The sequence below is a fragment of the Lates calcarifer genome, linkage group LG6 (genome assembly GCF_001640805.2).
Source record: "Lates calcarifer isolate ASB-BC8 linkage group LG6, TLL_Latcal_v3, whole genome shotgun sequence".
NCBI classification, from domain to species: Eukaryota; Metazoa; Chordata; class Actinopteri; family Centropomidae; genus Lates; species Lates calcarifer.
In genome coordinates this window covers 26,570,126-26,595,390 of record NC_066838.1, presented here as the reverse complement: position 1 = coordinate 26,595,390, position 25,265 = coordinate 26,570,126, and the positions used below count along the sequence as shown (strand labels likewise).

Sequence of the window (25,265 nt, the reverse complement as noted above, 5' to 3'; positions counted from 1 at the left end):
TGTGTGTGTGTGGTGTGTGTGTGTGTGTGTGTGTGTGTGTGTGTGTGTGTGTGAATAAAGGTAAAAATGAACGGGCCACATGCAGAGACATCTTCAACTTTTTAATTTCAACGTACAAAAACTTTACTGAACGTTAAAAACCATCAAACGATAAAATAAATCCTGTCACGTTCCAAATATTTACATCAGTTTCTGTACAGAGTCAAACAGACACGAGAGGGAGAAGAAAACATTAGACATCAGAATAAAGATTCAGCTGCTGAAGAAACAACATGGTTACTGGGTCAGTTCCCATTCGGCACTCTGTGTAACGACCTGACCGATGGTCCTGGGTCAGCAGCAGCCACGTGGACCAGAACTACTGCCCGACTGTCGTCAATCATAAAAGCATGAATATTACTGTTAAAGTTGTTTGTTCATGACTTTGTAAAGTGAGAGTGATGGAGGCTCTTTGTTTTAAAGCCTCTCATCTGGAGTTAATGACTCAGCTGTCTGACTGAGCTTTGGACATGAGCTTACTTATAAAAAAAGCCTGATTTGATCAGTTATAAAAATCTCAGGATTTCTTCTGATGTTAGCACAGATGCTCTGTATTTCACCTGCACCATTATCTGCAGACATCAAACATCTAGTGAGTTTAAATGTGTCTGCTCTTCTAGGACACTGTGCTTCACCCTGAATGAATTCATCTGATCCTCACTGATGGAAACTGCTATGGTCAGTGTTTGTTTGTGACCGTGAGATCATGGTTTGATATCTGGAGAGAATAAAGTCAATAAGTTGGGAGTGAAAAATAAATACACCCAAACAGCATCATCAGAACATAATGAGATAATTAAAGGAGAAAGTAAAGGGAGAGGTTTTTAAAAAATAACTGAGGCTGGTTAATGGCTCAGTCAGCTTTACCTTGGTCACATGACACAGTAACCCAGGTCACCTGACCATTAAAAAGTCTAACAGAGGTGATGTGTGTTACTTTGAGCCACGTTAACAGAGACTCATCCCTCTCAGTGACCGGACTGTGGACGTACAGGTGATTTCAGAGCAGGTGGTCACAGGAAGGAGCGGACGACCGCAGAGACGCTGAGGAGGACCAGGAGGGGCGTGGCCTGAATGAGAGGGGCGGGGCTCTTTAGAGTCACCTCCACGGGCAGGTGGTCGCTCACCTCCCTCGCCTGGCAGAGTCAAACAGGAAGTACAGTGAGTTTACATCAACATATCACCTGTCACTGGCAGATTTTATCACCTGTAACCAGGTAGCACTCACTGATTGGCCAAATGTTTCCAGCTCATTTACATGAAGATGACAACCATGAAAATGTTCTAAAACATGCATTTGATGTCTGCATACTAAATGTAGTTGTTAGTCATTAGTGGGTTTAAGTTATATGACGTCCTGAGAACCAGAGATGATGAGAGAGGCTCATCTGAACCAAGTCCACACACAAAACAGCCACCTGCCTCCATCAGTCCAACTGCACACAGGAACTCTCTCATTATACATGCAGCATGTGATTACTGCATTCAGACCGATCCTTTCAAAATAAGAGTAAAAAGAAGCACCTGTGTCACGGGGTCAGACAGATAACCTACCTTACTTCTGGGGAGTTTGAGCTCTTTAGCAAAGTTGTAGACTTTGGCAGAGAACGGCTTGATCCCCTTCAGGAAGGGCTGGCCATGTACCACGATCCTGACACACACACACACACACACACACACAAAGAGCACAAATAAAAGCTGACACACGGTGATTGAAAATGCATTCATCAATATTTCCTCCTTCCCCTGAATGTTTCCTCCCTCTCTCATCACACACACACACACACACACACACACACACACCTGTCATAAGGACAGTTGGTCTCTTGACTGAGGGTGGTGTCCGTTTTGTCTCTGATCAGCCAGGAGAAGTTTGTATTGCTGAACAGTCTGATGTTTTTCTTGTCAGTTCGGCTCATGTAGGCACAGCCGGCGTGGAAATCTCCCAGGAACATCACATTCTAGACACACACACACACACACACACACACACACAAACGAATGAATACACAGATGTGGGACAAATTAAAGTGTGTTAGTAATGTGATGTTGCAGCCTCCAGAACATCTTCACTGTTTCTTGTCAGAAATTCTTTGGGCGTATTGAACTCTATAGCTTCCTCGTTTTCCTGACGGCAGTGGGAAATGGTTTCTAACACATCACCACCTTTCATAGGTGTTCAACCATCTAGAGGCCCCCTAAAATCCCCTATGGGCCCACATGATCCTCACCGTGTTGTTCCATCTCCTCTCGACATCCTCAAAGACGTCGTAGAGTTGGTCCATCTCCTGGACAGCTTTCGTGGGCTCCGTGTGGAGAGGAACCAGAACAAACTCATTGATTGCTGCAGGAACGAAGACAAGGAAGAGAAACACAGCATTTCTGAAAGGTCCTCCTGGTGTCAGCTTGTTTAAGGCAAGATAAACTATTTGAGAAGAGTATTTTGTTTTGTGCGCACTGACCAGTCTTGTTGCTTTGGAACTGAACGATGAATGGCTCTCTGACAAAGGAGTCTTTCTTCTGGTACTGATAATGACCCGTCACATTCACCGTCTGGATCCTGCACGGACAGGACGACAGGTTGAAAACAAAACACAGGTCATGTGGTGGATTTACCAGCAGCAGAGGAACAAGAGTTGTGCTACATCCAGAGTGGAGGTTAGGTTCTTCATTAACCTTCTCATTAAAGATCAGACTAGCAGGGACAGCCTTGTGTCTTACCTGTAGATGAAAACATACTGCTGCATGTCGTCTGCAGACTTTCCCAGAGCCTCACTGGACAACGACTTGTAGGCATAATTGCCCTCATACCTCAACACAAAGACAAAGAGGAAATATTATGAACGACAGCAGAGAGACATCAACACATCACACTGCTCAGAATCTGGAGAAAAGGTATTGTACAAAGATGTGGGGAGTTTTTGTGCATTATCATTAAATGATCATTTTCATGACAGATTTTAAAAACACATTCAGTCTGATCTGGTGCCACCGAGAAGCTGGGGTTAAGAGTTTTTTTGTTTTTTTTTTGGAGTGATAATCTTTACACCAACAGTGGCAGAAATTTCCTGAATCAAGGCATTATTTTATGTGTGTAACAACAAACTAAAATGAATCATAAAGAACAAAACTGAATTTAAGCGCTTCCTATTTAAAGTGGAACTGTGTCTCTGTGTGTTTGGACAGTGCAGTACATAGACAAACCTCTAAGTTTTCATCTCTTAACTCATTAAATTTTGCAGGAGTGATAACAGCCACCTCCTCTCCTGAAATCTGACTGATAAACAGTAAATTCTTTATAATTTACTGATATTTGTAGTTAAAAGCAGAGTCATCAGCCCGTAACATGACTTTCAGCTGCCCTTCATCTGCACTGGTTAGCAAAGCTTATGTCTGTTTTTTGGCAGCACTTGACAGTACTGAAGCTAAAGTAGCCAAGCTATTTGGACGGTCCGGTGGTGGAAAGTGCATTTACCTAAGTACTGTATTTAAGTACTGTATTTAAGTACTGTATTTAAGTGCAGTATTTAAGTACAGTTTTGAGGTACTTGGACTATATGTGAGTATTTTTGTTTAATGCTACTTTCTACTTCTACTGTACTACATTTCATAGAAAATATTGTACTTTATACTGCACCCCATTTTTCTTAGTTACTACTCACTAAGTTACTAGTTACTTTGACAGTAAAGATTTTGCATAAACGTATGTGTATAAACTGTGTCTTCCAACCACTTCTTTCTTCTGTCCAATCCCATTAATCATCTGACGATCTCCAGGTTTACCTTGTGATCATTCAGAGGGCCCCAACCCATGGGTTGGGAACCATTGAACTAAACTACTGAATCATATTAAAAGTAAAGTGGCTCCATCAGTATTAAGGATTTAATTATGTCATATATAATAATATACCTGCCTTGTTTTACTGCATAAAAAGTATTTTTATTTACATTATGACAATACTTATGTACTTTTACTTGAGTAGTATTTAAAATGCAGAACTTTTACTACAGAGTATTTTTCTATTGTTGTATTTCTACTTTTGTTTAAGTATATAATGTGTACTTCTTCCACCACTGTAGCAGTCATCAGTTAGCTCCCATTTCAGCCTTTGCACATTTTCTCTCAAAATGATCTGTTTGATAAAAGGTTTCCCAAAGATCCACACATGCACAAAACCTTGATTACAGACAGTAATAAAAATGCCATGTATGTCAGAGGTTAATGTCCCAAAACGATCCCAGAGACACCAACAGATGTGAATTTATTAAGCGAGGAGAGTGCCTACAGATAACCAGCTAGCTTACATTTGAAAAGCAGACTGGACACCAACCACCACAGATTATAAATGAATTATTAACCAACAAATCAAGATGAGCAAAATCAGTTTGTTCCCTGTTAGACATCACCAGAGAGAAAGCAGCTGCCTGCTGAGCGAAGCAAAGCCTTGTTCCAGTCATTTCAGTTGGGTTAAATTTATAAGGCCATTTATAAGGTGATGCATATAAATGATGACACAAATTAAAACTGGTAACTGGTTTTAATCTTGTTCCTGATCAGTGTCACTGTCACTAAATATTCTGATTCTGATTAGCAATAGTGGAATAAGTTCCAGGGGGACAAAGAAAAATATTCCAAAATGGAGGTTTGGGCAATGGATTAATATTACTTCACCAGGAGATACCTATAAAACTATACTACTACAGTAAAAGTACATAAGCAGTCCAGGACACGTAATCATCAATATATTACACCTCAAGCAATTCTACGTCTCTTTTTAACCTCGCCACCATTTCTAAACTGTGACAAGACGTGTTTCTGGTCTGTTTTTATTTTCTATTTAATATTTTTCAGAAAGCGGTGAGACTAGTATACATGGACAATCCTTTTCACTAATATAACTCAAAAAGTTCTTTGTGTTCTGTGGTCGTGTCTCGCTTGAACTTAAACATTTCATCCTTATCCTTATGATAAAAGACACACAAATACAGAGGCAGGAGGCTCTGTCTGTATACATGTATCTGATGCTGAGCATAAATGAGCCTTAAGAATAAACAACCAAAACAAAGTGTTCCCTGATATGAAAGGCATTAGGATTAGTAAAGAGGATAAATACAGGTGATTGGGATGATTGATTATGATTAGATAATGTTCCACATGCTGAAAAAATCCACTGTACCTGTCAATTCCCCTGTTGGAACCAGACAACAGACACATAATGATCACCATATCGTATGAATATGCAGATGATGTGGTTACAGCAGGGTTAGTAGTACTGTGTGTGTACATTCATCTTTAAATCCCTCAGTGTAGAAGGTGAAGTTCTGTCAACATTCATGTGGTGTAAAAATTTAATGAGAGACGTCACATTTAATGTTTTAGTCAAATCTCCTCTGAAGGTTTTTATTGTCTAGGAGCATTTCATTATATAAAACACATATATGTGGGACTTTCTCTTAAGAAGCCACCGTGAGTTCATCTTAAGAATTACACATTCTGACAGAAAGTTTCCTGAAGGTGAAAACCAGCTAATTATATAAAGTATATAGAAACATTCAGAGAATCAGCAGGTACTCCTTGAACCTTTTATCAAGGGTGCCTCATTAGAAAGTGGTAACTTTTTAATTGATTTGTTCATTACACTAAATGAGTCCTGGCCTTTAACTCAAGGATTCTTGGTTTCTGGTTAAATGACTTAAAGCTTTTGCTCCTTTATACAACTCCCGACCAGAGACTTGCAGAGAGAAGCAGTGGTTAGCATATGAGTGTATTGGTTACCTGTACCTGTTGAGAGATACCAGCAGAGCTTTGATGGCTTTACCATCAGGATCTACTACATCCTGAAGGAGAGAGATATCACAACGATGCAAAACCTGCACACACACAGACACACAAACAGACACACAAACAAAGTCAAGCAGATTATAGGAAACCACCACTTGAAAACCACTCTGTGACTGTGTGTGTGTGTGTGTGTGTGTCCTACCCGTGTCAGAGTGTGTATCACTCTGTAGTTTTTAGCTTTCTGGTAGTTGAATTTCTGCACATTGTAGGAACAGATCCTGAATCCTGACACTGTCACTGCTCCCACCAAGAGGGTGAGAAAAGAGAGGAGGAGGGGGAGAGGAAGACGAACAGAGTGGCACCTCATGGCTGGACTGTGGAGACAACAAAATATGCAGAATGTCAAAATAAATAAATAAGACAATAGGCAGGTCAGGTTCTGTCTTAGGTGTTAAATATGAATTCGTTTTTTTCTGATTTCAAATGCCTGAGAAAATTCATGGTAAGTAGGAGTCAGACATTAGCTAGCTAACACGTGGTGAAAAACTGCAGCTGTGACAGTCATTGTCTGCAGGTGGTGCAGTGTGACTTGTGTGTTAGTTTGTCTCTCAACATGCTCTGACTTCCCTCCTCCGTCTGTGGCTCTCAGCTTCACATCTTTACAAACACAGTCTCGTTTTTTAAAAGTCATTTCCTTGGACTTGAATCTGGATCGATTTACAGCACATAGCATGAGGATGGTTCTCCTCTTCCACAGCAAACACAGACATTAACCATTAACATTTCTCTCCCTCTTTACATGATCATCTTCTTCAGGGAGGAGCAGAGGTCAGGAAGCTACAGAGCCGATGGTTAGTGTGGTCTGATCTCAAGAAACACTGGCACAGTCACATACGCATCAGTTATACTCGTATGCAGACACCATGGAGGTGTACTCTGCCTGGAGTCTGTCTGGAGGATGCATGTGCAGCTTGTGTGCTTGTTCTTGTTTGAAAAAGAAAATATAACACTGGCCTTTCCACACCTGCGAGTATGCAGAGCCGCACATCAACTGCACATTCATCTTCTGAGCAAGTGGAGTAGAAAGAGTATGTACGGTAATAATTCCCACATCCACAGGTACGCCAAGGTCCACGAGATATATGTAACTGAAGCTTAAGACAGGCCTTAGTTCACAGCAGTAAACTGGTGTGTAAATGAAGGTCAGAGCTTCCTGTGACGGCGCCTCGTACTGACCTCTCCTCTGACTCTCTTCAGTTCTGAGAGTCTGATTGATGGTTTTCAGTTACAGAGTTATTAATTGAGGCTGCTGTGGACATGGAGAATCAGTAAGTAGAACAGCTGTGACTTCAGACTGTATACTTCAGAGTATATGATGACAGAATGCAGAAAAGCCGGTCTGCAGTGTTTGTGGGATGTCCTCTGATTTTCTGAGGAGATGTTTTTGCTCCTGTGATCTTTGTCAGTTACTCGTGTCGGTAGAACAAAGCGAGTGATGTAGGTCACAAACTGCTCTCCGTCTCAGAGTCATAACTAAGCATCGTGTGTTATAAGCAGGAGGCCATGTAGCAGCTATTAATTGTTTACCTGGCATTGTTTACCTCTCTGGGACTGTGCAGACAGTAGCACTGTAACACATTAGACTTTACATCCACTGATTCGTGGAAACAATCGACTGTTTTTTTCCTCAGATGAATGGATCACATTACGAAATAACTGGCTCAGTTCTCAGTGGCTTTCCACACAACAAAATGACACCGAGATTTGGTGTCGTATGTTTTATAAAAGCTGTACATGAACAGGAGGAGCAGGTGGGAAAGTGAACTGATCAGAGACTGTAGAGTTTTTACAAGAGAAACAAACTCCACAGCAACAACATGGCTGCAGCCAAACAGGGAAACATTTAACGCCTGCAGGGGAGAAGCTCGAAACTATGAGTTTTAACAGCTGCAAATCTGCCGTCTGGTTTTAAATATTAACTCAGTCTTGTTAATAATGGTGAACTTTAACAGCTTTATCTGCAGATTTCAAGAGAAGAAACGGCCGAGTGAATGTGGAGGCGACAGGCTGGGTGGTTTGACTGGTCTGATGGAGCAGGGTGAGCGTGTTCAGACCTGAGGCACTGCAGGCAAAAAGACGGAGACGGAGAAATTACTGAGCAACACAGACTCAGGGAACCTGTTTACTGTTTGTCCTCTGACTGAACAACTGTAAACATGGCACTGACTGAAATTTGTCTTTTAAATTCAACCTGTCTGAATGAAGACAAAACAATAGATGAGCACGTTCATCACAGAGAAGCACTGCAGAGAACAGGAGAATAAAGATGAAGACACACTGATTCTGTTTGGAGGTTAGTGGAGCGACAGGTTACTTTATCACACTGTCCTGCTGCCACAAATACTCACTACAGCCCCAAATGTGGATTAATCCACCACTGAAAATAGTCCCCAGCAGACGCACTATTTTCTCCTGTTTGCTTGTTGAAGTTAAACTACATGTTTGTGAGGTGGAAAAATCTAAAATAACAGCAGCCTGATTATGTATCTCTGCTCCCTGAACACCCACTGTTCTTCAGGTTGGTTGCTGTTTGATGTTTTGTTTTCATTTTGACAAAGACGCCACGACCACGGAGGTGATGCGACCTGCAGGCTGCAGTAACATGGTAAATACCTTTCAGATTATGAGGTTATTCCCAGCGGTCAGGTCAGTTAGCACAGACAGTCGGTTGTTTAGTCAGTCAGTGGGTCCGGCTGTGAGTCAGTTTGCGCCTGTTTCAGCCTCTCGGCTCCTCCCAGGCCTGGAGGTGGTGCGACCGGTAGAGTGACTTCTGTTAAACCTCCAACACTCCCTCAACACAACAGCCTGACTTCTACACACAGTCACTCTCCAGCTATGGCAGCCAGTCCAACACACGCTAACATCCCAAAGGTCGGACACAGTGGGAGGTTAATCTGACTCATTTCTGAGACTGTGGTTTGTGGTGTTGTTTTGTGAAACAAAAGCTTGAGTTTTTGCAGCTCTGTGTTGTGGTAGCAGGAAGTATTTGTTGAATACAACTGCCCGAGCCACCTGTCATTACAGCTCAGTCACCTTCTAGGAATTACATTCCTCACCCCTGTTGACAGTCTCCTGCGATAACACCAGCAGCTGTGGCTGAACAGTCAGAAAATCTTCTCTGGTTCAAGCTTCTCTAACGTCTCACTCTCCTGCCTCTCTCTGTTATATATCATTACAAACTGAATTTATCATTTGAAGACGTCACTGAGACAAAACACCTGGTTGATCAGCATCACAGTGACTAAACAGATTTTACTGATTTGACCTTAATTTGAGCAGGAAGTCCTGAGGACAACTGAGGTCTGACCAGGAGCTTTGCTAAGATTTTCAGTAAGTTGCCTGTTAGGACGCTCGGCTCCTAAAATCTGTGAGTGTCTCCTTTACTTCACCTGTTCTAGATGTTTCAGTGACTTTGTTCTGATACACTCGGGTTTAACTGTGTATTTGTGTGCACGTGAAGGCCACCTGTGATCTGCGTTCCTCTGAACTTCTGCTTCTGTGCATCCGCAGAGATTATGTCTATATAAACCGACCATGAAAACAATGGAGGAAAGAGTTTCTCCTTTCTCTGCCCTGATCTCAACAGTAAAGGTCTAACAACATGTGTTATTCTAGTGTGAACCAGAGACAGTGTGAACAGTGCTGCTCACTGCACAGCACCTTTTTCATGCATTCATGTACGAAATCAGAACATCTGGAGCCTACAGAGGCAGCTCAGAGTTCATTCACCAACATTATTTCACACCATTTTCTATGTTGATGTATCTCTGATTGAATTCAAATCTGACGCCACCACACATTTTCAAACAATCCCTCATTCAAACTGTCTCTCTAATCAACTGATTGTCCACATCACATCTTCACACACTGCAAAGGGATTTTTCATACACTGCAGGTGAAGATAACTTTGAACCTGGGTCTAATTTTTCCATGTTTCTGGGTGTAAATGACTGATAGGGACAAAAATCTTCAGTGCAGTACTGACAGCTGCTGTAATTTAATCCAGTCCAACAGTTCGTCCACTAAAGTTCTTGTTTTGTCTCTGACAGACTCAGACTGTTCTTCTCAGTGTCTGACAGCATGATGAGAGGATTCCTCCAGAGACAGAGCTTTTTATTAAAGAGTCAGTTTAACCAAAAACAGGGATTTAACAGGAGCTGCTGGAATACCACTGCCTCCATCTGTTAGTGTGTCTGTGTTACTGTGGGACTTTCAGTGGTGGAAGAAGTAATCAGATACTTTACTTAAGAATCTGAATACTTTATATGTGCATTTAAGAACATGGGAGAATAAGCCCCAGGTTCATATTATAAATAATGATCAAGTTATGAAACAACTTGTTTGTATGTTGACTGGTGACTTTGACCTGAAACAACTGACACATCCTGGGCAGAATCACCAATTAAAACAGGTTAATCTTTAACAGCATTTACCTTCAAACATCACTGACATTTTAAGCCCTGAATTTCTCCTGAAACTACCTTCAATATATTTTCCAGACTCAAACTGTACATGAACCAGCTTTAACACTATGTTCCCAAAAATGAACTACTTTTGTGAAGTGTTGGGTCTTCAGTGAGAATCTAAAACTTTTGTTTAGATTTTAGTTTTAGTCTGAACAGTGTTCAAACCCAACAAACTTTATTTTGAGTATTTCATGTCATGTCAATGTCACACTTATAATATATCATGGTTTGAGTGTTTCACACTGAGTAAATATCCAGGTTAAAAAAAAATCTAAAAGCCACACAAGAAGACAACACAGAGAACACACCTTAATCTGGGTCACACACTGACACACTCCATTCAGGATTCAAAACCACTTCTTTTAAACACACACACACACACACACACACACACACACACTGAGCAGACTCAGCAGCTCTTACTGGTCCAGTCCCAGTCCTGAGTGCTGGTGCTGCTGGTTTTCTTACCTGTCCAGGTGAGCAGGCGGTTGTCCGTGTGTCTTCACTGTTGAGACCCTGTTGATTGTCTCCTGCTGCTGCAGGGTGGAGGCTCTCAACCTGCTGGTGTCAGTTTACACTCCGCCCACTCTGCATCACCTTCCTGGTTCTGTCAGGTCGGCCACACCCTCCAAAGCTGTCATGTTCAAGGACCGTGGGAAGGACAGGATAGTTATATTTCGCAACACTTCTGAGAACACAGCTTGGACAGGTCAAGGTTTCTTTTTCTGAAATTTGGAAGATACCAACAAGGAAACAGGTGTCAAAGGAAAAAAGAAAATCACATAATGCTGCTTTTGTGTTGTGTTGTTGTGAGTGGGAAAACAGGGTGATGCCATATTGCTCAATGTTTTCTCACAGCTGTTAAACTCCAGTTTGAACACGTCCTCAATCACAAGATTTCCTAATGATCTGTGAGAACTGAGACTAAAACCTGGGGCAAGGTTGTAGTACAGATAAAGAACTGCAAGGCTGCAACCAACAATTTATCAATATGCCTGATAGTAATTTACTTTAATAATCAATTGATCTTTTAGTGCACCAATCATTAGATTTGTTGCCAATTAATTCTCTGTCAATATCACCGATCAATCTAATGAAACTACCATGTGTAGTGAGGTTCAACAGGGGCCCAAGATCAAATCTTTGCCCTGGAGCCCCCTGCAGGTCAATGTGGGCATGGTCGCTGGAAGGCTGCTGGTCTCTGATAAGTTTCAGCATCACAACAGTTTTTGATTCACCTTTAAAGTTTATTTTCCTCTTAAATACAAATACAGGGATATTTATTTTCACATGAATCATTGTCTCTATCTGCTGAGCCTCTCAGTCTATCCATGTAGCCTCATAACTGCAGAGGTTTGGTTAAATATTACAGTTTACAGGGGACATAAGAAGAACCTCTGCAGCAAACAGACATTAAATGTTACTGCACTCTTACTTTTTATTTCTTGATCAGTAATTGTGGCATAAGCAAACATGTAGGTCTCTTACTAAGTCAGTACTCAGTGACCCCTCCTTTGATAGATATCACAGCTACAAACAGCTTCCTGTAGCGGCTCAGAGTCTTTCTGTTCCTCTTCCTGCAGATCATTTAAGACTCTGAGATATTTCAGTCTGTCCTGTAAAAACAGGCACGTTTTTTTCAGTCAGGTTCAGCTTTAAATGCTTCAGCTTGTGTTGTCTTGTTGTAGAAACCAGTCTCTTCACTTTCACTTTCCTGACTGACTGACTGCAGAACATTTGCATCCAGAATTTGAATCCATTCATCCCTCTGTCTGTGCAGTTTCCTTAGTCACAAAAACCAAAGCCCCAAAGCAGTCCTCCCCTCCCTTTTACACATGCTACAATTACTGTTTTCCTGTTTTATGTATTTAAGTCTGTTAAATAAAAAGCAACAGTGCATTAACATTTGAGGGAAGAGTCATTTAAAATGTCTGTTTGCTGCAGAAGTTGTTTTTAGCTCTTTAACTTTTAAAAAATGAACAGAATATACATTTTTTCTAGGTGCACATGTTGTGATCACTGCAGAAACTTACCGCCCCCTTCTGGCAGGGTGCAGCAGTGCATGGCCTTATATGGCGGGTGTCGGACCTCGGAGCCGCCTCCTCCTGCAGGCTGCAGCCGGGGATAGTGTCAGGAATCAGGATACAGTCGGTCAGCTGCGTGTGAGTGTGTGTGTGTGAACCCCAGGAGCACCAACAGGACGGGTCCCGCAGCCCCCTCAGGTCCAGACCCGGAGCTTCAAACCACCACATCTACCCGCTGAGATGGATTAACAGGAGCCGGGACAGTCAGGCTCCAGCCTCAGGGGTGAGTTACCGGGACCTCAGAGCGATTCACGGACCAGTAAACATCAACTCACTGAGTGTAAATAAAGTTGTTAGCTTGCTTCGCTAACTTTGTGATGTGAGCTAACGGTGCTAGCCGTTAGCACCACAGCCCCTTTCATTCAGTCAGCGACAGAAACGGGACAGTCCGGGTTTAAACTGCGAGCTGGAGGATTAAACTTTATATTTACCGTGTTGACATGGATCGGCTGTAGCCGTTAGAGTTAGCTTCGAGCTCGGGGTGAGTTGTCCAAATGCCGCGGTGCTAGTTAGCTCAGTAACCGTCGGTAACGTTTAATATCAGCGATTAACTTATAAACTTTAAAGATTAAAATATAAACCTCCGCTTGTTCGGTAACTTTCTTCTGCTGTGTACTGAGCTAACCGTGTTAGCAGTTACCTCCACAGCACATTAATTATGTATTATTAGTGTTTTTGTGTAGTTTAAGTTATTTATTTTGAATTTGGGTGTTAACCAGCAAACGTCTAACTGATCAGTTTGTTGCCTTCACGGACGCCTCATAAAAATCCAATTTCTCCCTCTCCTTACTTTTCTTTATTTGTTTTACAATTCAGGAGGGTTTAGATTGAAGTTAAATGGGCCCAGGATCTGAAAAATATAAGTTTTATTTTATCATATGGTTGTAGCAGCTGAAGACTCGGGAGGAAACGTGGTTCAGTTTTGTCACCATTTGTCAGTTGGATTTAGAACAGCAGTTTTAAATGTATCACAGATCTAATAACTGTTTACTGGGTCAAGTCTTTATTAATTAAACAGCTCTTATTAATGAACTCTAACCCTAAATCTTATTTAATAAAAACTCTTTTATTAAAATTTAAATGGTATATATACGGATATATATATATATATGGTATATAAGAAATTTAAAATACTACACAGCATTTTCCCCACCTAACCCACTCCTCCCCACATAATAAACCTAGGATTTAGAATGTTTTACTAAAAGAAGAAATTACAAATACACATGAATTCAGTGTATTTTCTTAAGCAAGTAAATAAAATTCATTCCAGGTGGAGGCACAGTGGGCTGCACATGAAATAGAACTATGTGGATAGTGTAACAAAACAACATTACACATAACTAAACACAAGTAAAACAAACAAATAAATAATAGATAAGACGGAATAATAAGACCAACAACTGCTCCGTATAATAATAAGATAATAAAAATAAAATGAAGTAAATTAGTCTTTCCCCTTCACAGAGCTACCTGTGCATGAAAGCTGCTGTACTGTTCAAATAAAGGCAGTTCATTAATAATTTATTAGGAAACCGTGTTAATGGGTGTTGCTCTCCTTTAACTGAGACACCTGACGAGTTAAACACTGAAGGATCCTGATGAAGCTCTGCAGGCCGAAGCCTCGCCGTGCGTTTTGTTTTCCTGGCTTCGGGCTGACTCTGCGAGCCGCTGCATTATTAATGTGTGACATGATTTCCATTCAGAGAGGCCGCCAGCTCCGTAACTGGAGCCAACTCAGCCCCGCTGCCGTCTCCCACCGGTTTGTTTTTGGGATGTAGATCAGTGTGTTTGTGGAGCTCAGATGTGACCAAGCAGTTCTTCAGTGACCTGGATTCTGGAGAGTTTTAAACCAATCAGCTGCTTGCTGATTAATGACCTTATAACTGTTTATGTGAACGACTGTTAAAAAGTCTGGCTTTCTGTTCCCCTGTTGTTTTTTCAGCCCCCCTCCCCCCGCAGTGGCCAGGCAGCGTCATGGCGTCCCGGCTGCTGGACCGTCTGAAACGCTCGCTGTTTAAAGACGGTCAGGGGGCGGGAACCGAGCAGGAAGCAGGAGGTGGACAGGAAGAGGAGGAGTTCGATGAGGACCGCTGGGAGGCGGAGCTGGTCGAGGAGGAGGAGTGTGTGACTGATCGGCTCGGAGGGACGCTGTGCTTCGACAGCGGAGGAGGAGGAGGACTGGAGGACGGAGCGGAGGGCGAGGGGTCGGGGCTGGACAGCGACTCCGACTTCCTGGGAGAGTCGATGGAGGAGGGGCTCAGCAGCACAGGTGAGATGGTGAAAACAGCCCTGATGTCGACATATGCATGTATATACTTGACACACTGACTTGACCCGTCCGTTCACCTGTCCCGTGCAGATACCAGTCCTGTCGGTGTTTCCCCTGTGGGCCCCTCCCCCTCCTCCCTGCTGACCCGGCAGCTTCAGGAGAGCTGGAGGAGCCTGCGTGGACTCGGAGGAGGAAGTCCCGTCTCCTCCGGGCGGCGGCTGACTGACAGCTTATTGTTTGAGGTCACTGACGCCAGCGTGGTGCAGGACGGCTCCTCAAAATATGTGGTGAGTTCAAATACCAGGTGACAGGGAATAATAAAAGAGGGAAGGCTACTCATAGAGAGCCACAGGAATGATCCGTAAACCAGGATGTACCTTAGCACGTTAGCATGTTAGCACTTCCTGTTCCCTCGTCCCAAAGTTGGTCTATAGTCTAACATTAGCTTCTTACTTCAAACATCAGAACAGTGGTGTTCATCTGTGAAGATGATCTGATCAACTAAACCTGAAGGATCAGAAACTTTAGCTGCTCACTGTTTATTTTCTGGAATAATCCAAAACACTATGAAAAAATGCCAAGAGCTGTACGCACTAACGTTAAAGTGAAGATGTTTTCAAACAAAAGGTTTTATCACTGAGAAAATTCTGAAATCTGAAGGTCATTTTTACTGTTGAACATGAATGCACCACCTCAGCAAACATTAATCAGTCTGCACTCGCAGCTTCATGTCCAGACAGACCTTTTTGGACGGCCTAAAGTCGACATAAAAGAGACTTTTGAAAGATCGCAAACCTCCATTTTCTGCATCCATCAATACGAGTGAAAAGCCCAGCGTGGTGTAAAATAGAGTTTCATCCTGTTGTTTGAGCTGTTGGCCTGTGTCTGTCTCTCCCTCCAGCTGTACACCATCCATGTGATCCAGTCCGGCGGCAGCGATAAGACTCCGGCCATAATCACCCGCCGATACTCTGATTTCCAGCGCCTTCATGCCACGCTGCGCCGTAACCACGGAGACCAGATGGAGCGCGTCTGTTTCCCACGTAAGTCGTGGTTTTCTGAAGGTGTTTCTGTTTCCTGTTTCCTGCTAAAACACTGGAACCTCACCACCTGTTGTGATCACTGCAGGGAAGAAGCTGCGGAGGAACTTCACGGCGGAGACGATCGCCAAGCGGAGCCGGGCGTTTGAACAGTACCTGTCTCACCTGTGTTCGCTGTCCACCCTGCGGGGGGCGCTGTGCGTCCGACAGTTCTTCTACCTGACAGACCTGCAGACTGCACAGCTGCTCATCAGGTAACTAACACACTGACACAAACCACACTTTTAAACTCATCTAAACATCACAGTGTTTAATGAGGGGACTGTGTTAAATTGTAATATCCATGTTACCTGTGACACATTCTGAAGCACGTGCATTTGCTCAGTTTTATAACATTATAAAGTGAATACAGTCAGGTTTATATGAACTCATGGGTTAGGGTTAGGGTATGAACCCTAACTATGAACATATATTTGAACCTGGGCTTTATTTTCCCATGATTCTGTAAATGATTAATATGGACAAAAATCTTTGGTACTTTTATGTGTGTAAAGTATCTGATTACTTCTTCCACCACTGAAAGTCCCACAGTAACACACACACACTAACAGATGGAGGCAGTGGTATTCCAGCAGCTCCTGTGTTCTGCTCTGTTAAATTCTCATGGAGTCTGGTAGAGATATACACAGATGTTTCTGGTTAAATAAAAAGGATCCTGCTCTTTAATAAAAGCTCTGTCTGTAGGAATCCTATCATCATGTTGTCAGACACTTATAACACTCTGCGTCTGTCAGTGGTAAAAACAGGATCTTTAGTGGACAGACTTTGATGTGGACAGTTGCTTTTTGTTCCTGTCAACGATTTACACCAACAACATGGAAAATAAGGCCCTGGCTCAAAATGACCAGAGTTATCCTTTGAACAGAGCTGGGACTAAAACAGCTCTGGGTATTGGTTCTGAAGGGGGCAGGTTTTGAACCAGTAAAAAGGTTGGTTCCTCTTGAGGTACTGAAGAAACCTGTGAGACTTAAACAGAAAGGAGAACATGGTTTTGGTTTTTTATTGTCTCGCATCCAGTCGTGTCTCCTTTTTTTTGCTTCTCCTTTCTCTGTCTCGGCGTCTGTGTTTGCACTGCTAACCTCAGAGAGAAAGAAACACACTAAAATTACATTTTTGCCATAAGTGTAATTTAATCCTCAGTGATTTGAATATGCAGGAGGGCGTCGTCTTCAGCCACAGCCTGTCTGTTCTGAGTTCTTATTAATGAGCTGAAAGTGAAAGTGAGCTGTTCTGTATGTCACAGTTTGGCCTAATTAACCACACGTCTTATGTAGACTTTAATGATGGGACCTCCTCTCAGTACCTGTGGCAGCAGTGAGTCCTTTCAAAGTCTGGCCTTAAGTTTCTTACACAGTGACCCCACAGGCAGTAAGAGGCAGTAATGTACTGGACAAATGACATCAATAAAATCCTGCAGATACCAGACCCTGTTCAAGGATGAGGTAAAGATGAAATCATACGGGTGGAACTGATGTAACGCTCTGATGGCCCTGGATTGGGCAGAGCGCCTGAACGCCTCATGGGCCAATGACCGAGCGCAGCTGAAACAATTGATGCAAAACAGCTGTTTTTATGAATTTCTGGCTTTCATTTGAAATTAAAAGGAAAGTCAGGAATATAAAAACTAAATTATAATCGCTGACCCCCTGACGTGTAATTTCAGCCACAACTTTCCTGGAAAATAATTTTTTTAAATAGTGTCTTGCTGCTGATTTTCTTTCTCTCCCTGTGTCCTTTCTTCTGCTCTCTGCTCCACCTCTGTGACGTGTTCTGATAAATGAATGAGGTCAGAGGTTAAAGGTCAGTGTGGGCAGAGTCGTAGCTCCAGTGTTTGGCAGCTTCAGTGTTTCAGAGTTGAGTTTGTCTTGTTTCGTTGAGGGTGGGACGTTACCAGGAGGCCTTGGGTCCGCTGCTCAACGCCAAGAGACTGCAACATAAACTGGGCTGGGCAAGTTACTACGACAGCCAGGCTCAGGCCCCGCCCCCGGCCTCCTCCCATTGGTTCTTCACTCTGGTGGGGCTGTCGTGCTGCTTCCAAGAAGTGGACCAGCTGGAGGAGGCTCGGGATCACTGCGACCTCGCCCTCCGTGTCCTGACCCCGCCTGAGACTCAGACTAACACAGAGGACAAGCCCCTCCCACTCGAGGATAAGCCCCTCCCACAGACTGATGTGCCACACCCACATGCCAACAGGCCCCACCCCCTCCTGTTGCCGTTGTTGCGGGCGGTGGTTCGGTTGTCGTGGCAGACAGGAAAAGACAAACGGCAGTGGGAGGAGCTCCTGCAGCACCTGGAGGAGCAGTGGGCGGGGCTAGACAATCAGCCAACCGTCAAAGAGTTTCTGGTAAAACACAACCTGCAGGAGAGCGAGGGGGAGGGCTAACACAACGCACACACTGCAGAGTACAATCAGTGTCAGGCCCACTCAGCCCTCAGATAAAAACAAATATGTCATGACAGCGTCTCGGGAGTAAAGTCATAATTAAAAAAATATTTCGAGAAGAAAGTCAAAATATTTTGAGAAGAAAGTGACGTCGAAAGAAAAGAAAATTGTAATTTGAATAAAAATGTGGAAAAATCGTAATAATACAATTTGGTAAAACTAAAATGTACAATGTGAATATTTACTTTTAATATTTCAAGGAGAAGTCACAGTATTAAAAAGTATTTAAAAGTCATTCTATTTCAATAAATAAGGTCATATTCATGAGAAAAATCCCAATATTACAAGAAAAGTTGCAGTAGTTTGTGAAAACAAGAAAAAAAACCATCTTCATATAACCAGAGAAAAAAGAAAAGGTCATTATATTTCAAGAATTAAAGTAAATGAATTGAATTATATATGAATGTCTCAGCATTTCCAGACAGTTTCTATGTTCCTGCAGTGTCACTTACATAGATTCAAGATTCTTTATTTATATACTTTAATAAATAAGAGGAATGAAATATTAAAGCAGTGAAAGAACAGAATCTGAACAGTAGATTTAACAATAAAAGTGTGACAGATAAATGAAACCGCTGTGGTCTGAAAATATTACGACTCAGTTTTTCTCAAAATATTCAGACGTTCTTCTCAAACGTAATAATTTATTTCCTCTTCCTAACAGTGGTTGTAGCGCTCTGTTGTTCTATGCATCCTTCATCTGTTCAGTCTAAAGCCTTGAACCTGTTCACTGACGTCTAAGAGCTGCTCTCAGCTGTGATGAGCCACAACAGTTCATAAAGGGAAGAATTATTTATTTTAAAAAACAAAGGCATTTACAGATCATCCTGGCACTTAGAGTAGAACTGAAACACTGTTATGGTTTAGGGACAGATGCAGAGGAAGGAGAAATCACAGTCTCAGTTCTTTTCTATCTTTTCTGTTACATTTGTTAGTTGAGTGCCTTTTCAGAACGTGAGTCAGTAGAAGCTGATTGGTCGAGCTGAGTTAATCCAGCGTGAACGAGACAAACAAAACCATTACAGGCGAGAAACTCCACAGAGTACGGAGGACCACAGGTGTCACAGAAATAAAGTGATTAATTAATTAGCAACTAATGCTACAATAACGAGGCATTAATACATTTGTTCACAGAAGAGAATAGCAACAGTAAAAAATAATGTAATGTGATACCCTTATTACAGCAGTAGTAATGATAGTAGTGATAATTAAAGTATTAACTGCTAACAATACAACTAATAGCAGTATAAGTAATGTCTAATTGTAGCAGCAGGTGTTGAGTGGAGTTGTAGGAGCAGCAGGAGACTTGTCATCACAGATCAGACTCTACAGCTCCAGAGGCAGAAATACCTGCAGAAAGAGACAGAAGAGGAGAGAGAGACGGGAGAGCACAATACTACAGGAAAGGGAGATCAGTGTCTCGTCTCTGTCCTCACCGTCTCTGTCCTCACCGTCTCTGTCCTCACCGTCTCTGTCCTCACCTCTGTCAAAGGAAGAAAGAAAAAGGCCCCAAAATTTAAATATCTGGATTCACAAACTGAATTAGAATTTATATTTTAATCAGGAGTCATTTAGATAGATTAATGAATTTGTACAGTCATTTATTAATGCCTGATTTATTGTACAGTTAGTAATGAAATATTTTATTAGTGTTTCAGTGACACGTGTGCTCAGCTGTGGTTTGCTCAGCAGACAGTCGTCGTCGCTGTCACACGGTGAACGGATGAACGACGCTGAGCTGTTTGTGGCGTCTGTGGCTGAACCAGAAAGAGGTCGGTCACTCTTCACTGTGAACTTTCAGACAGACTCTGAATACGTTCTCACTTTGCGATGAAGATTTTCGTTTAGATCTGAGGAACAAAATCTTCTTAGTGCACTTTTTAAAAAGGCAGGGATCACCTGCAGCCTGTGGCCAGTTAATGATCAGCTGTTACCGAGGCATTAATAACCTTCAGGAGGGCCCTGATGGAGCCGTCAGCTGACCCCCCACACAGCGTCTCCTGTCCACGTCAGCACTCACTCTGTTTTCAAGGTAAATTCTGCTGCTTTCTCAGCGATGAATGCGTGGATTTGGTTGCTATGGAGACCGGTGGTTCTAGTGGTTGTAGTGTCCTGGAGTGGATGACTGACGATAAGCGACAAAAATAGATGTGAAGAGCTGATTTCTACAGCAGCAGGGGGAAAAGAAGCGTGGGACAGATGTGATTGGTGGAGAGTTTTAGAAAGGAAGGAGGTTTTTAAAGAGTGATTAATAAGGGACGAGACAAAGTTATTAGCTCATGAATGAGTTAGCACACAGGGAAATATTAAACGCATCAAATCAGACCAATAAAGTGAATGACTATAAACATTATAGACTATGCACATGTAGAGATTTCTGCACTAATCCTGTGGTAACGTCATATGAAGCTGCTGACTGGGCTCCAGTCTTTACAACAGTCAGGATGTCAGAGTTTCGTTTTTCAGCTGCATGAGACAAACTCAAATAAACGCATGAAACAAGTACAATATTATGCACAGTTACAGGTAACACAGACATTATATTCAGCTTTACTATGAGCAGCAGATCTGTCATTTCCTGCTTCTGCTCCACATTCTGTTTACAGTGGAATAGTTCTTAGCTTTGGTTTTTGTTTTATCTGAGTGTTCGTTTGCTTCAGTCAGCGGCTGTTGGGGAGGAAAAGTGGGTTTCACTCCTCAGTATCACTATCATCTTTATTTCTTGGTGTGATGACACTTCATGTAGGTTTAAATGAAAACTCACTTTTTTCTTTAAAGAGCTCGTGACCTTTTCAGGTTTTGTGTGAAGCAGCAGCTCAGTCATGTTACAATCAGGTCCGTTTGTAGGAGACGCAGATTCTCCAGGTCCTGGAAAACCTGGAATTAATGGATTCAGCCTTCTGTTCATTGAGGTTGTTACGTACGTAAGGAACGACTGTTAGTTTCACGTGAAAAGACTTTGACATTTGACTCACAGAGACTTAACGCTGCTGTAGAGAACAACATAAAACTCCTCCAGTTTCCACCAAGAAACTCAAACCACATTAACCAGATTATGTTTTAGACACTTTTCCTCTCCTGCTGTCGCTCTGAGGCTCCGTAGCTCCTCTGGTAATAACAGGCGATAAATTCACGTCCTGGTTTTTAGTTTGATTCCCGTCACACCTGACGCCCACAAATAATCTTCTAACCCAGAGAGAGTTTATCACAATAAGTGAAAACATAACGATGATCAAAGCTGCATTTAATTGAACAAAGATGTGCTGATTTGACATTTTTGTATGTTATTGCATCTCTGCATCTCAGAGCAACATGAGGCAGTAACTGGAAATAAAAACTAGTCCCTCGTTTTTAAAGAAAAATAATCAGCACACTAAATAAATAAACTCTCCTCTGCTTTACTTTTTATCAACAGTTTGTTCATCATCAGACAAAAAAACAAAGACATATATAATAATTCCTTAGCCTTACTTTATATTTGGAGATTATCTCAAGTCTTCTTATTTCAGTCATGTGATCATATTGTTTACATTTCACAGTTTTTTCTCATATCATATTAATCACTTTGTTCACGGCTCTGAAGCTGCTCCTTCACGAGTTCACAGAGGTCACCGCGCATTTAGTTTTTTATCACCAGAGTTCCAGTTAACAGTTTACAATGTGTAGGATATGTGGAGGTTTTGTTGCGACGGTTCGATTCAATCTGGGACCTTTTCAGTCTCAGTCCGTTTAATATTGAAGCAAACATCCAACATTTTCCCACCACACAGCTGTGAAAACAGAAACCTTCAGCTGATTGATGAATAAATGAAATGTGAAAACAATCTTAATTAGATTATCATAGAGATTATTTACAGATAGAAACTGTTTTCATTTTACTGCTGCATGTTTGTGAAATCCTTATTAACTCTGAGGTGTTTTTGTTTAAAGAGTCACTTTAGAGATTTTCATCTTTCTTTATTTTTTTGAAAAGCTGTTTATTTCAGAACAGATCTCAGTGACAGAAACACAACGTCTTTTTCCAAACTCCACATTCACCTGTTGAGATGAACGATGTGATTTCTGAGCTGTCCTCTGGTGGAAACGCAGCCTGCCTGTTTAACTGTAGCATCACTGCTTCACAGAGCTATGTGCAAGTATATTTTCAAGTATATTTTATGGAATAAATTTGTTAGAAATACATCTCTCTTTTCTTCTGTCTTCATTTTTGGACCTTTGCAGCAGCTGATCTCAGAGCTGTAACACTGGCCACTTTACTGTTAATGAAGTTCCTCAGCAGAGAAACACGAGTCTCCTGGATCATTCAGCCAAACTGTAGATTTACCATTATTGTTCCTTCCATTTGTCTCAGTATTGTTTTATCTGCCATTGTGATTTGGAGAGTGTCTTTAAAAACTAGAAGTTTAATCTTGGACTGGATGTTTCTGACTGAAAGTCGCCACAAGCTTCTTGTACTTCTGACAGTTTATTGATGAACCAGATGTTTTCATCTCTTGTTCTTATAATTTAACCAGAAGTGTCAGGTCACATGTTTAACAAATGCAACATTCCCTCCTGTTTAAATAATGTTTGCTAAAAACTAGAAGCTATAAGAAACTGAAAGGAAAAGTCACATTTTATCCCTGAGGAGGAAAAATTCTTACAGTTTGTTTTCAGTTATAAAAATATTCAGTTGATATGAAACTCTGCCTGTTAACCTCTGAGCTGAGCTGAATTTCTACAGAGCTGTGATTTATTTTTCTCCTACAGCTGCAGTTTGAGCTGGTCTGTGATCAGCAGTGGTACAAGCACCTGTTCACCAGCAGAGGTCGCTCTGCTGCTGCTGCTTCAGCTCATGGCTGAGAGATGACGCACTTTACTTTCAGATTCCTCAGGTCAGATGTAGATGAACAAACAGAGGCTTTGCGCAGTTCTCTGATGAGAGATGAGAAAATATATCACATCCGTTGCTTTGTCTGTGTGGCGGTGAGGTCGGTTCAGGATCAGTTCAGGATCAGTTCAGGATCCACAGGACGGTGCTGGAAACAGATCTGGGCTCAGAGTCTGGTCCAGGTGGTTTTAATGTCGCTGCTGCTGCTGCTTCTCTTCTCTGCTCAGCTGACGAGTGTTAGCTGTAAATAAGTCCCATCGTCCTCCACAAAACATCACCATGGTGACAGGGCCAAGAGCTGAGACATCAGCTGCCGTAGAAACACCAGTTGCTATGGCAACGGTCACGGAGCAGGACTGAAGCACCAACATAGCTGTCAGTGGAGAGTGTTACGTCCACACTCTGAGTGCTGTCAGTCAATGCTCACGGTGACTTTCTAATAAAACATGGCCGCCTGCAGGTGAAGGCTCACAAGGTAAAACATCGTCATTACAGTTCTTACACAGTTTTTAAAAAACACAGATTAAAGACTGAAACAGAAAAACCACCAAAGATTAAATTCAAACTGCAGAATCAGAGAGCTGAACTATTCATGCAGGTTAACTCCAACTTATCAGTCAGCCTCTGTATAGCTGTGTAGTCTGCATTAACACTTCACCAGTTGTTCATCTTGTCTTAAACGTCACAGTTCGTACTGTTAACTCAGGGATCATCAGGAATTTAACACCTCCCTCCTGGAACTGAACAACCACCACTAATTTAGCTCTCCATGGGGTTAGACCATTTTATCTGTGGCTGAGCACGACTCGGATCCAGACCCAGAGCCCTGAACTGCGTCTGTTTTCCTTTCACGCTTGGATTCACCAGAGCTGCATTAGATTTTCAGACCCAGCTGTCCTCTCAGACTCAATCTATCAGGTTGGTGCAGTAGAGTCTCGTCTACACCAACTGTTGATTCTCATTGTTTCTCCAAATATCAGAGCTGGGGTGTTCAGGGATGTTTCCAGGTCAAGCAGTCTATCTGTTCAGCAGCTCAGTATTCAGAGAGAAGTGACTTCACTTGACTCGTATCTGTGCTGATTTGTCAAAACAAATAAAAACTAAAGTTGAAGAAATCTCCAGTGACGTTTCCAGGAAAGATTTGGTGCAAATGATATTAAAACAGATTCTCCTATTTCTTACTTCCAATTACAGTAAACCAGAAGTAGATCAGCAGAACGAGCCAAAATAATCTTGAGCGTGTATGCAGAATAAAGTTTCCATTAATAAAGTAATAAGTAATTGATATTTATTTTATTGCAAGAAAACTCCTGTCTCCTTATAATTAGCACCAAATGTCATAGTTCAGGAAACTTTTTTTGAGAGTTAAGCTCACATTAAAAATGTGGTAACACTTTATTTTGTGAGTCTGTAAATTCTAATTTATTTCTAATCTATTTTTCCTCTGATTAAAACCAAACTACATGATTTGTTTTCCTGGAAACTTTAAAAGAAATTAGGAAATATTGGACCTGTAAAATAAAGTGTAAGAAAATTCCTCTCCTGTTTATCTATTAAATGACATAAAACAGCATTATTTCAACATCACAGTTCAAACTAGGCCACTTGTGTTTGAAAATCTGACACCAGAAGGAATTATTTGATCAAATGGCGTTTATAGATAATTACTGTATATTATTACCCAACTTAATCATTATTATTGATGGCAGCTGTCATCCAGACTCAAGAGGAACACTCCACTAATGTTACACATTATTTTACTCAGAGTATAACGTCCTCTGAAATATAGGATCTGAAACTAGTAAAGACATTTGCCTCATGCTTGGCCCCGCTTTGTGTCAGATAGGGGCCTAAAAGTGCAATACTAAATGACTGGAGCTAAACTCACACCAAGAATTTTTAAACTTGCACAGTTTACTGACAGTTTTACTTGAGTTGTGGGCGATGACATCCACCAAACCTCCATCAATAATCTCCTTCGGGACAGTATGGAAATGTTCAGATACATTTGTCAGGTCACAGGGTTCATGGAAACGCAAACAGAAAATACAAAAGTCTATATCGTCCTGTCACACCAGTCGTACAACCCTTCCTGTATCATCATGAGCTCATCACACGAACATAAACTCCCTCCCTGACATCACACAGA

The 25,265-nt window shown here is 41.8% G+C and overlaps 2 protein-coding genes across 2 annotated transcripts; one reads left to right on the top strand and one right to left on the bottom strand.

Annotated features, from left to right (window-relative positions):
- Positions 1–88: 88 nt before the first annotated feature.
- On the bottom strand, positions 89–10,968 carry LOC108876345 (deoxyribonuclease-1). The gene is made up of 10 exons (XM_018665805.2): positions 10,816–10,968; positions 6,024–6,195; positions 5,816–5,910; positions 5,217–5,228; positions 2,761–2,850; positions 2,502–2,599; positions 2,271–2,383; positions 1,843–2,000; positions 1,594–1,690; positions 89–1,175 (listed from the first exon to the last, which is right to left on the bottom strand). The coding sequence occupies exons 2-10, from the start codon at positions 6,186–6,188 to the stop codon at positions 1,053–1,055; spliced, it is 951 nt and encodes a 316-aa protein (XP_018521321.1). The 5' UTR covers positions 6,189–6,195; positions 10,816–10,968; the 3' UTR covers positions 89–1,052.
- Positions 10,969–12,451: 1,483 nt separating this feature from the next.
- Positions 12,452–22,428, top strand: snx21 (sorting nexin family member 21). The gene is made up of 6 exons (XM_018665803.2): positions 12,452–12,654; positions 14,377–14,703; positions 14,794–14,990; positions 15,605–15,746; positions 15,832–15,997; positions 17,682–22,428. Exons 2-6 carry the CDS (start codon positions 14,409–14,411, stop codon positions 18,184–18,186), a joined length of 1,305 nt encoding a protein of 434 aa, XP_018521319.1. The 5' UTR covers positions 12,452–12,654; positions 14,377–14,408; the 3' UTR covers positions 18,187–22,428.
- Positions 22,429–25,265: the final 2,837 nt, after the last annotated feature.

Bases quoted from the DNA above. Each gene is read 5' to 3' on its own strand.
- LOC108876345 (XM_018665805.2), bottom strand. From the start codon at position 6,188: ATGAGGTGCCACTCTGTTCGTCTTCCTCTCCCCCTCCTCCTCTCTTTT. The intron at 2,384-2,501 runs GTCAGTGCGCAC...TCGTTCCTGCAG, and splicing joins GTTCCAAAGCAACAAGACTG to CAATCAATGAGTTTGTTCTG. The intron at 2,001-2,270 runs GTGAGGATCATG...GTGTGTGTCTAG, and splicing joins AGAGGAGATGGAACAACACG to AATGTGATGTTCCTGGGAGA.
- snx21 (XM_018665803.2), top strand. From the start codon at position 14,409: ATGGCGTCCCGGCTGCTGGACCGTCTGAAACGCTCGCTGTTTAAAGAC. The intron at 14,991-15,604 runs GTGAGTTCAAAT...CTCTCCCTCCAG, and splicing joins ACGGCTCCTCAAAATATGTG to CTGTACACCATCCATGTGAT. The intron at 15,747-15,831 runs GTAAGTCGTGGT...TGATCACTGCAG, and splicing joins GGAGCGCGTCTGTTTCCCAC to GGAAGAAGCTGCGGAGGAAC.